General features: G+C 54.1%; 1 protein-coding gene across 3 annotated transcripts in view; it reads left to right on the forward strand.

Annotated features, from left to right (window-relative positions):
• The window catches only part of TMEM184B (transmembrane protein 184B), a 48,546-nt gene that overhangs the window by 30,446 nt on the left and 5,648 nt on the right, over positions 1–12,452 (forward strand). For all 3 annotated transcript variants that reach the window (XM_007454027.1, XM_007454025.1, XM_007454026.1), the window contains 3 exons: positions 8,446–8,536; positions 9,056–9,131; positions 11,878–11,969. In XM_007454027.1, the coding sequence (XP_007454089.1) occupies positions 8,446–8,536; positions 9,056–9,131; positions 11,878–11,969 (259 nt within the window). The remainder of the gene's footprint in view (positions 1–8,445; positions 8,537–9,055; positions 9,132–11,877; positions 11,970–12,452) is intronic.

Below are 12,452 nucleotides of genomic sequence, written 5' to 3' on the forward strand. Positions count from 1 at the left end.
ACACACACACACACACACACACACACACACACACACACACACACACACACACACACACACACACACATTTTCTTTCCTTCATCTTTTTAATGTGACCACATCAGCGTGTACATCATTACACGTCTGTAAATGTTGTTCAGAGCTGAGCCTTACAGTGTCCCGAGACGACGTTTCCTCGTTTGACTTCATTTCTCCTCCGGTTACTACTTGTCTTGCTTTTTGGTTTGCTCTGTTTTCTGTGTCTCTATCATTACTTTATTCCGCAAATGCTTCAGTCGAGTGAAAAAAGAAGCCCTCCTGTCAGTGACGCCAGACACATCAGCTCGCCTCCTAGCTCTAGGGTTTCCGGGTGGTGGTCCTCCTGGAGCCCTGCCCTCCTTGCTCCCGTCTGGACTGCTTGCCCTTGAGGCCTCTTACTGCTCAGCTGTTGCCCTGGGTCTTCACCGTCATCCCGGGACTCCTGTCACCTCTGCTGTCCTGAATCACCTGCTCCCTGGATGCCATCTTTTCCACATTTGACGTCTGCTCTCTTTTTAGTTCACGCACATCTTCTAGGAGCTCCCTGAGAAAAAAAGTTTGCATGGGAGTTTTGTTTTTGAAATCGGAAACTTATCTGCAGATATCTTTATTATATTGTTTATTCGATTGGTGTTCAGTGGGAATCTGATTCTAAATTGGAAATCATTTTCCCTCTGAATTTTGAAGGCATGTTTTTCACATTCTCTTAGTTTCCAGTGTTGTTTTTGGAAAGTCTGCTGGATTCTGATCCTTAATGATTGTATGTGACCTTTTTTTTTTTCTTTTTGCATTACGTGGGCCTCTCACTGTCGTGGCCTCTCCCGTTGCGGAGCACAGGCTCCGGACGCGCAGGCTCAGCGGCCATGGCTCACGGGCCCAGCCGCTCCCCGGCATGTGGGATCTTCCCGGACCGGGGCACGAACCTGTGTCCCCTGCATTGGCAGGCGGACTCTCAACCACTGCGCCACCAGGGAAGCCCCTGGAGTTTTGTTTTTTGAAATCTGAAAATTATCTGCAAATATCTTTATTATATTGTTTATTCAATTGGTGTTCAGTGGGAATACGATTCTAATTTGGAAATCATTTTCCCTCTGAAATTTGAAGGCATGTTTTTCACATTCTCTTAGTTTCCAGTGTTGTTTTTGGAAAGTCTGCTGGATTCTGATCCTTAATGATCGTATGTGACCTCTTTTTTTTTTTTTTGCCCCTGGCTTTTAGGATCTTGCCTTTATCCCCATTGTTCTGAAACCTCACAAGAGGTGGGATGTTCATTGTGCTGGGCACCTGATGGGCCCTTTCAGTTCAGTGTGGAAACAACTCCTGTCCTGTGGTTCTGGGAAATTTTCCTGAATGTTTTTTGATAATTTCTTCCCCTCCACTTTATTAGCCCTTTCTGGAATTCCTGTTAAGCAGAATGTTGCACTTTTGGATTGAGCCTCAAATTTCCTTTACAATTTCCTGGGATTTTCCATCTCTTTTTTGTTCTGCTTTTCAGGAGGTGTTTTTTGTTTGTTTGTTTTTTTGTTTTGTTTTTTAATCTTTACCTTTGAGCTTTTCTGTTGAAGTTTTTTTTTCTCTCTCTCTCTTTTTTTTTTTTTTTTTGGCTGTATTGGGTCTTCGTTGCTCCGTGCAGGCTTTCTCTAGTTGTGGCGAGCAGGGGGCTGCTCTTCATCGCTATGTGCGGGCTTCTCATTGCGGTGGCTTCTCTTGTTGCAGAGCACGGGTTCTAGGCACACGGGCTTCAGTAGTTGTGGCACATGCGCTCGGTAGTTGTGGCTCGCGGGCTCTAGAGTGCAGACTCAGTAGCTGTGGCGCACGGGCTTAGTTGCTCTGCAGCATGTGGGATCTTCCTGGACCAGGGCTTGAACCCATGTCCTCTGCATTGGTAGGCGGATTCTTAACCACTGTGCCACCAGGGAAGTCCCTCTGTTGAGTTTTATTTCCTTTATCATGTTGTAAAATGTCAGGAGCTCGTCCCTGCTCTCTTTTTCCTAGCCTTGTTCTTGGTATTGGTTCTTCTTTCTCTGGGGATGCTAATTACAGTTTTCTTCTGTTCCCTGCATTATCTCTGTCTCCTGAGTTCCTTCCATCTGTTTGTTTGCTTTGCTCTTTGACCTTTGGGTAAGAAGCTTTCCTCAGATGTCTCATGTCCTTGGCTATTTTTTATATTTAAGAATGGGGGGCTTTCCTGGTGGCGCAGCGGTTGAGAGTCTGCCTGCCAATGCAGGGGACACGGGTTCTGCCCCGGTCCGGGAAGATCTCACATGCCGCGGAGCGGCTGGGCCCGTGAGCCATGGCCACTGAGCCTACGCATCCGGAGCCTGTGCTCTGCAGCGGGAGAGGTCACAACAGTGAGAGGCCCGCGTACCGCAAAAAAAAAAAAAAAAAAAAAAAGGATGGGGCTTAAGACTGCTGGGCCTCCTCCCAGTTGGGTGATAGGACACGGGACGTTTCCTCTTCCATTTTCGTGTGGTGGTGGAGCAGACACCAAATGAAGGCTTTGATTCTGGACCTGTTTCCCCAGAGAATAATGTTCTCATCTCCTGCCTGGGAGGAAGGAGCTGAGGGGCTGAGCTACAGGTGCAGCCCTGGAAAGGCCTTGGACATCTCCCCTTGGTATTTAGACTTCCTCTCTATATTTTCTGCAAGTCTTCGCATCGCTGTCCTCAGCTGGGCCAAGTTCTGTGAGGACAGAACCATCACAACCTGTCTTGAAAGTAAAAAGCCAAGAGCTCCACGTGGACACTTGTAGGCCATTGTTTCCGTTTGCACCCCTACGCACAGCCATCAGAGCTGCGTGGTGCACCCAGTCTTCGGGTTCCTGGGGTTCTCACTGGCTCCGTCCTGTCCCTGGGGTTAGTGACCATGCCGCATCTTCCAGAGCTTTGGTCGACATCCCTTGTTTGCTGCCTCTGGTGCCATGTCCTTGTCCTTGAAGGTTTGTACCTTTCCCCCCATTCGTTCTCACTTCAGGGGCATTTCAGGGGAGAGTGGAGGTAAACCCTGCTAATTTGGAGGTAGTGTTTCCATTTTCCAGGGAGAAGTGAATGCTTATCCACGGTGCCCCTGCTCTGCATCTACTACCTGGTAAGGGCCGGGATTCACAGAGCCTAAGGAATGTGCCACCAGGGTGTAGATGGCAGGCAGATGGTGGAGGGGTAGAATCCAAACCCCTTACCTACATTTAGTGTTTGATTGTGTTTGGGGTGAGAGGTAACCCCTAAAGTTGACTCTGAGACAGCCTGGGGATCTCTGTGGGCAGACATGTGGGTGGCCAGAGCTCAGACGAGGGAGACGCCCTCCACAGGTGTTTCGTGCGGCACTGTTTTTTTAATAATGTTCGTGTGGCGCTTCACAGTTTACCATGTATTTTTCATTACTGTTAGCTCATTCTCACCTCTCAATTACCTGGTGGGGTATATATTATCATCCCCGTTTTACAGATGTGAAAAAAGAATTCACGTAGGCTAAGAAACTTGCCCAAGTTACCCAGAGAGTAATTGCCAGAGGCTGGACTCAGCCCTGGGTCTCTGAGGCCCAGGAATTGCTCTGTGCCAGGCTTGGTGAAGGAATACAGGACAAGTTTCTCCCCTGCAAAAGTGTGAACTCTTGTTAAGGGAAGAGATTTTACATGCATGAAAGAAGCAAAGACTGATGCCTCATTTTCTGAAATCTGTCCCGGTTTCAGATTTGGGACAGAGGCTGCCTAGCCTCTGATTGCATGCTTCCACTGGCAGGGAGCTCACTACCTTTCATCTCTGAAGACTCTGCCAGAAATTGTTTCTTTCTTTTCTTTTTTTTTTTGCGGTACGCGGGCCTCTCACTGTTGTGGCCTCTCCCGCTGCGGAGCACAGGCTCCGGACGCGCAGGCTCAGCGGCCATGGCTCACGGGCTTAGCCGCTCCGTGGCATGTGGGATCTTCCCGGACCAGGGCACGAACCCGTGTCCCCTGCACCGGCAGGTGGACTCACAACCACTGCGCCACCAGGGAAGCCCCAGAAATTGTTTCTTATACTAAGCTGAACTCCTAGGATCTGCCCCTGGGATGAGAGGGTCCTGTCTGACCCTCTGGACGAAGGTGGTCATCACTTATATGAAGAGGATGATCCCTAATGTCTTTTCTCCAGGCCTCAAGTCTCCAGTGCCATCCTCCTTTCATCTCCATTCTGGTCCTTTGCCCCTGATTGTGTGCATTTGTCTCTAGTTCCTTTAAGATTTGGTATCTAGAATGGAGCTGAAAGTTCCAGGTACCTGATTTTCCAGGGCGAGAGAGAGAGAGGCCGGGGTGGGGTGGGGTGGGGTGGGTGGGAACCCATCCCTTCCCTCATGCTGGATGCTCCCTGTGGGCCCCTTGGTCACTTGTGTGTCTGGGGCCTCTCCAGGGGACCAGAGCTGGAGCTGTGGTCAGAAGCGTGGTCAGGCAACAGTGCTGCTGGCCGAGAACCCCACTCGTAATCTTTTTTGCTCTTCTGATGTCCAGAGCCAGCATATCTCTGTGTTTGTTCCTGGGGTGTGTGTTGAGTTGTCCAGTTTAAACACACCTGCTGGGGTGGGGGTGGGGTGGTATTTTGCATGGCTCTGTAATTTCCTCGGAAGGGCATTGATTTGTCCAGATGGTCGATGGGTCTTGGTGTGGGCTGGTTGAGTCATCTCGAGGAGATTCTGTCTTGTCTCCCTTCTCCGAGATGCATTATTGACTCACTAATGACTCTTTAACAGACACCGTCAGCAAACTGGCATTTGGCCAGACTGTCTGGCCCCATAGCACTGTGAAAAGGTCAAAAGTCCTGAACTGAGAGAGATGGATGAAATTTGATGATCTGACCAGTTGAATGCAGAGCTGCATATGGACAGACAGGTGGACCACGTAATCAGGAGCGTGCCGCGTGTGTTGTGACACAGGAAAGGATGTGAGCTCAGGCACCAAGCTCTTCCCAGGAGTGGATTGCAGGACGGCCTAACTTGGTGGTTCTGGACAGAGAGGCTGATGAACCTTGGGCCCCTGTGGCCTCGCCTGAGGGTTTTGTCTTTGGGGATTGGGAGTCTGATCACCTTGGGGAAGGTGCAGCTTCCCAGGCTGTGACAGGGTGAGCTCCTTGAGAGCAAGACTGAGTGTTGGCCATACCCGCCTGCCCCACCTCTCTGAGCCTCACCTGGAGCTGTGGCCTGTGTCCATCCAGTCGTTCGTTTGTTTGTTCCTTCCGTTGATTGAGTATGGAAGTGTCAAGCCCTTTGGTAGTTGTTGTGGGTGGGCCTCGGTTCCTGCCCGCAAGGTGTTTACAGTGTTTACAGAAGACAGTGGGTAACACTATTGACTGTTCATTGTGAGCACAGCCTTGTAGATAAGGCATCACACTCCCACCCCTAAGGCCCATCCTCACAGCAGCCTCACCAGGAAGAAGCTGTTGTTATCCCCGGCTTAGAGATGAGGAAACCGAGGCACAGAGCACTTAAGAAACTTGCCTGAGACCTCACAGCTCCTAAGTGGTGGAACCATGATTCACACCCAGGCAGTCTGGCTCCGGGATCCATGGCTTTCTGGCTGCTTTATGCTGCCTCTTGCACTGGAAGGATCAAACAGATCAGCAGAGAGATTGTGGGGTGTGATGTGAGCATGGCAACAGGACAGGGGAGGCCGCCAAGGACAAGGTGGCATCTGAGCTGGGTCTGCCTCTGGGGTTTAGCAGAGCGATCGGGATGTGCCACTAAGGGGAGGTGTGAGAGATCACGGCGTGTCCTGGGAACTCCGGAAGTGGTTTTATGTACATCCCACTTACTGTAGCTGTGTACATAACTACCCCAAAACAGACTAGTGTAAAACAGCCACGTATTGTGTTCATGGATACTGCACATCAGGAATTTGGACAGGGCATGTTGGGGACACTTTGGTCCTGCTCCATGGTACCCGGGCCTCAGCTGGAGACCTGAAGGCTGGGGGAGGGGTCATCTGATGTCTGGTTTACTTACGTGTCTGGCAGTTGATACTGATGTCAGCTGGGGGCCTCAGTTCCTCCCCCACATGAGCCTCTCCATGTGGACTCCCCACGTGGGCCAGCATGGGCTTCCTCGCCGCATGGTGGCTGGGTCCAAGGGCAAGCGTCTCAAGAGAGGAAGAGCCAGAAGAAAGAGGCCTTTTCTAACCCCAGCATCAGATGTCACCAAGCTTCGCTTCCGCTGTGGTCACCCCAGTTCACCCAGATGCAAAAAGAGGGAAGAAGACCCCATGTTCTCAGAGGAGTGTCGTTGTCATGGGATGTGGCTGCCTCTGGAAAATACCATCAACCACAATATAGCTGGACCCAGACTGGAATGGGCACATCTGCTCTACTTGGCCTTATATGGTTTTGGACAAAGGTTATTAGCAGGCTGATATCAGACTGGGCTTGGTGTCCCCCCGCCCCCTCACCCCCCTGCCTTCAGATACCCCAAAGTCTCTGTCAGTGGAGAGTGATCTGGAGCCCAGTCAGTGGAGATTCCTGCAGCCACCAAATATCCTGAGCTGCTTCCGTGTCGGACAGGCAGCTCACAGGGCCCTCAGCCCCGTCAGGGGACGGCAGGCCCCTGAGGAAGGCGGGCAGATAAACAATAGTGGCCGTGACAGCCAACACTGAGAGTGCTGGCCACTCTTCTGAGCACTTTGCATACTCACTGAAATCCTACCACCTCCTTACTCCGTAGGGGCTCTTTCTGTCCCCATTTTAACAGATGAGGAAACTGAGCCACAGAGCGGCTCCCAGCAGAGTCGCACTGCAAACCCTCTGCTGTGTGTCTCTAGGGGGACGGTTGCAGCACAGGTGACAGGTGCTATGGGTCATGCGTATGCAGGGTGCCACTTGGGCCCCTGTTCCCCAGCCCCAGACGTGAAACCTTACTAGGTTAGAGCAACTGAGGGGCGTACAGCCCTCAAATATATTCCTTTCCACATTGCTGAAGGCCAACTGCTACCTCCAAACGTACGGCCAGGATTTCCTGTGTTCCAGTTTCAGGCAGTCAAGCGTTTGTGGTGTGGTTAGTATGTGCCGAGGGCTGGGCCCACGCTTGAGGGAGAAGCAGGCTCCCGGGCGGGGCGGGGGCACAGCGTCTGTCCGCAAACCGGTAGGTTCCGTGGGTGGGTACGCACGAGCCCCCATGGTGGTGGCCGGGGACTTCTCATGGTGGGTGGTGTCTGACGGGTTGACGGTACTAGGAGGTCAGAGGGCAGGGCGTCCAGGCAGTAGGATCTGCAAGGGCAGAAACAAGGAGGGCACGAGACCCTGCCGAGGGGAAGGGGGCACCTAGTGTTGCTGGGAAGGAAGTGTGAAGGGTGGGCAGGGACCAAGCCACCTGGTGAGAGATCTAGAGCTGAGCCAGGGGGCTGCACCCGGGGGCCTTGAAGGCCCTCCTGCTGCACCGGGGTTGGCTGGTCAGATGAGAAGGAGCCCGCTGGCTGCAGGGCTGCTGGTGCCTCTCCCTTGATCTTATTATCCCCTGACCCCACCTTGACCCTCCCCTTGGCCTCACTCCTGCGCTGGACGCGTCTCCTGTTCCCCTGTGCTAGATCCCTGATCTGCCTCCTGCATCCCCTCCTCCGTGGCGTCCTCCGCTGTGCACCTTGTCCTCCTCTCCACGCCCTGTCTCCCTGGCTCCCGGCACTTCTGTGTGCTTCTAGCACCCTGCAGGCAGCAGCCTGCATTTGCTGACCCCGCAGAAGTCCTCTGACCAGGAGGCCAATTACAACATGGTGCTGTATTTGCAGCATTTATAGCATGCTTCTACTGTGCCCTAGGTTGCTGTTGTAAATTTTGGATCTTTGTGGGTGATGTCAAGCTGTGTCATGATTCAGGATGAGCTGGCCCAGCTTCCTAAGAAATTTGCACTATATTTTGTGCACCTCTCATAGGTTTTGTTACAGCTTATCATGCTGTGCTCACTGAGATGCCGCTACACGCTGTTGAATGCATAAGGGGTTCTATCTCATTCTTGCTGAGAATTTCTCCTGAGATCCCTCTGAAGAAAGTTTTATTGTTGCTTTGTCATAAAATTGTGATCTGTGACACACAAACAGAAATGTGTATAAAGCTAATAAATAACTGTAAAGCCGAAACCCAGAACACGCACACTGCCAGCTCCTCAAGCCCCCAGCATCCCGTCCCGAGCTCCCCTCCCACAGCTCCCCACACGGTCCTGGATTTGGTGGTAATCACTTTCTTGCCTTTCTTTGTGGTGTGACCAGCAGTGTGTGTGCACATCCCTGAACAGCATGATTTAGCCGTGACTGATTTTGATTACAAGTGGAATATTCACTGCGGATTCTTATGACCCTGAGGTTCCCTCCCCGTCGCTTCCTGTGACTGTGGTTCTTTCACTTTCGTTGCTGTTTAGAATTCCACCATCTGTTTATCCATCCTGTTGATTTGAGTGGTTTTTCTCTGGACATTGTTTTCACAGCCTTGGTCATCTATAATTTCCTGAGCCTGTGCTATGAATACCTTGGGGGGGAAAGTTCCATCATGTCAGAGATCAGAGGGAAGCCCATCGAGTGAGTATGAAGTCCCCCCAGAGCCCCCCACACCACCCTGTTTCCTGGGCCTGACGTTCTCCGAGCTCTTCTGGCATCAGCCGGTCGCACAGACCATCTCTGCCCGTGACCTTGACCTCTGCCTCTCCCACACTTCCTGAGCGAGGCCATTCATTGGAACTCTTGGGAGGGCCTGTCTGACTCTTTCTCCTTCTCTCTCTTCCTGTCCTTTCCTGTTTGCCTGTTTCTCCCTCTTGTAGTTTTTACATTCAGTGCCTTTTAAGTTGGTTTGTTATCCCAAGGTCAGTGTCTCCCCGCTCCTGCATATACCCTACTGCATATGCAAATACTCTCCTGCTCCTCTCCCTGTGCTTGGCCTTGTGCTCAAAGACTGCCCAGGATCCAAGCCCCATCCTCACCCTACCCCGCCCTACCCCAGCTTGTCTGGATCTGCAGGAGGGTGAGGGCGGCCTCCCCCAGCCCTACCTTCCTGAGTCTGGCTCTTTGCTCACCAACCCCTTCTCTGCTTGTCTCTTCCAGATCCAGCTGTATGTATGGCACATGCTGCCTCTGGGGAAAGACTTACTCCATCGGATTTCTGCGGTTCTGCAAGCAGGTGGGTACCCCCAGCAACTGCCCTGGTCACGAGTTGCAGGCCAGGCACCAGGAGCCCGGGTCTGTGCCCTGGAGTAGCAGCTGCAGGGGCCGTGCTGCCCCTGGTTGACATAGGGACAAAGACGGGCATAGGGCCCACCTGCAGGGTTCCCATTTCCTGTGAGGCACCCCAAGCCCCAGCACCCACTCCCTGAGCTGTTAGGGATGCACCTGCATGGGTGGGGTGTGCTCAGAGGGGCAGCAACAGGTGTCCCAGGAGTGCCCGATGCAGCCCTGGACAGGAAGTGGTCCCAGACTCCTGCTCACTTTGACCGAGTTGTGGTGTGTGTGTCTGAGGAAGCGCATGGCGATTCTAGAATCTCAGTTTGAAAACTTCTGATCAGCTGCGGCTAGAGGCCAGCAGGGTTCCTGCATTAAAGAACATGACAAAACAGGCCTGAGCAGCCTCTGGTCCCTTCCCCCATTTCCCACTTGTCAGGCAGTCTAGCAGCTTCCAGTTTCCAGAGCTGCCGCCCCAGTGGCCTCGAGTGGCCTGGGTGGGGGCAGTGTGGTGTTGTGCGTAAGTGCATGGGTCTGGGTGTCTGACCATCTGAGTTTGAATTCCAGCCTCTCCTGTGACTGTGTGACTTTGGATAAAGTACGAAACCTCTCTAAGCCTTGGTTTCCTCTTCTGTGAGATGAGTGTAATGACACTTACCTCAAGGGATGGTTTGAGGAACAGGTGAGGGAAAGCCCTTAACACAGCCCTGGCTCAGAGCCCGCTGTCCCTTGCCCGGGAGGCAGTCAGGCATCACACCCAGCTGGCATGACCTCGATTTAGTCTCCTCTGGGGCTCCACAGGGCCTGTCAGCCCGTCCAGCATCATGGAGCGTCGTCACGAGGGGAAATGAAACCCACGGCCCATCACCTTGACCTGCGGGAGGGCTGGCCTTTCTGCTCCCTTTTGGGCGGGGCCGTGCCCGCAGTGCAGACGCACCCACAAAGCACTGCCTGGACGGCCCAGTCTGCAGTTCTGCTTCCAGATCCTCCTTCCCTAGGGTGTTTCTAAATTCAAAACCTCCCCACAGGACCTGCAGGGAAGGAGTTCAGACTGTCCTGGGTTCAGGGTGGGACCTGTCAGAGCCATTGTTTACCAGTGCTGGCCTAGCTGTGACTCACTCCCTTCTTTGATGGTGATGTTGTGTATGAAGTTTTGACCCCAGATCACTGGCTGGGTTGCCTTGTTGCAAATTATTCCCCAGCCCTGTGGGCTTTGATGTTCCACTGCTGTTCCTGGAAGTGGCAGAGGGTCAGGTAGTAAAAGGTAAGAACTGAAGAAGCCTCCTCCCCGCTCTCTCACGAGAGAGAGGACACCGCGGCTTTGTCGTCGGTGCCGGCGCCCGGGTCTGAGTCTCCTGGAGAGTTTGCCTCTTCTGCCACTTCAGCTTCTCTGTGCCTCAGTTTCCTCATCTGTACCCTGAGGATGCTGACAGTACTTACACGTCACGGGGCTGTCGTGAGCCCCAAGTGAGCTGACCTGGGGCAGCACCGGCCTATCGGCAGCCTCGCTTGGGACACGCTGCTGACCCTCCCTTTCCCCAAAGCGTGCTGGTCCCGCTTCCTCTAGGGGGTGGGGGGCAGGGGAGTTTTGTGGGGTTTGCTGACAGCAGCATCGCCCCTCTAGCCCCTGTCACACGCGCCTCTCCTCCTGGCAGCCACACGGCTCAGGCCGCCCCGGGCTCCCCTGCAAACTGCACTCAAGCCTCTTTCGGGACAGAAACTGTGGGTTCCACAGGTTACTTTCTCTGCTCCGGGGTCCTTGTCCCATTTGGAGCCACACTAGCTTAGCCTTGGTAAATGACTCCCATCTCCACAGAAGGAGCCTTGTGGCTTAGAATCGTGCTTCTAGTGATTTTATGGGCACCGAGGGTACCTCTGGCATTTACTGGCGCCTCTGTAGGGACTTGTGGAAACCTGGCTGAGGGATTCTTTCCGTGGCAGAGGCCTCTGCTGAGTGCTCAGAAGTGGGAGACCTCCAAGGACACCCCGTGCGGTCTTGTTCTCCAGTCCCCGCACAGCGACCGTGCAACACGGGGCTGGTTACAACCATCTACCGTGAGCAACCACTCAGAGGCTGAGTGAGCACCCACTCGGGCTTCCGCAGCGGTAGTTGGCGGGAGGCCAGAATTCAGACACCTGTCGGGACTCCTGACCTTGGGCTTCAGGCTGCTTCCTATTCTGCTCCTGTGGGGTCATCTCCATCCCCAGTAAGACCCCAGCTTGACATAAACCCTGGACCCAGGCCTAGAGCATGGGGCAGGGAGCCAGACCTGGGGTAGACAAGGAGACCCTCACCTGCCTCTGCTCTCTGGGGCCACCTCCCTGCTGCCGCCCCTCACCAGCACTTAACCCCTTGCACTTGTCCACTCTCTGCCCCTGGGCCGAGCTCATGCCCCTGGCATGAGCTGCTCCCTCTGCCCATTCCCCCATCCCTGGCACATTCATGGTGGCCCCTCCTCTGGTGGAATCTCTGTCTCCTGCGTCTCCGCCATTCTTCCTTCACACCCTCCTGTCTTCTCGCGCAGCTGCATCGCCCTGTTACTGTCTTGTGTATTCTGCCTTCCCCTGCTGACAGCAGTTCCCCCAGGGGCAAGAGGCTGGGCTGCCCCCATCCCCTGGAATCCAGCCCAGGCCCAGCTGGCCAGAGGAGGTGCTTCTTCCGTGGTTTCTGTGCTTATCCTTGACTCTTGACCTTCTCTCTGCAACAGGCCACCCTGCAGTTCTGCGTGGTGAAGCCGCTCATGGCTGTCAGCACCGTGGTCCTCCAGGCCTTCGGCAAGTACCGAGACGGTGACTTTGAGTAAGCAGCAGGTCCCCCCACGGCGCGTGTGGGGAGGAGTGGGCAGCCCTGCCCCGAGGCTCATGCCCTGGCCGAGGGAAGGGGGTGGCCTCAGATTGCCCCACCCCCGTGTCCATCCTCTGAGTGGAGGCCAAGCCTGACCCCGGCCTTCCTCCCGCCTGCTGCACCCCTGAATTGTGAGGCTGGAGCCTGGCAGTGGTGCCATCGCACTTGGCCCCGCCTCTGGCACCAGAGTGAGCGCTCAGCATCTGTCACCTTCAGGCTGCAGGGTGGTGCCGGGTGGGGGCCGGGGAGAGCAAGAAGGGACAGTGACCATCCCAGGGCAGGGGGCGAGAGGGCCAGAGCCCTGAGGGTCCCGTCTCGAGTCCCCTCTCCTGTGTGAATTGACGCACACACAAGACTGCGGGGGGTTAGTGAAAATGACCACGTGTCCCACGTGGCCCTGAGCTTGCACGCACTTCAGACACACTCCCTGTACCCTAC

This window comes from Lipotes vexillifer, unplaced genomic scaffold (assembly GCF_000442215.2).
Source record: "Lipotes vexillifer unplaced genomic scaffold, Lipotes_vexillifer_v1.1 scaffold382, whole genome shotgun sequence".
In the NCBI taxonomy this organism is placed as follows: Eukaryota; Metazoa; Chordata; class Mammalia; order Artiodactyla; family Lipotidae; genus Lipotes; species Lipotes vexillifer.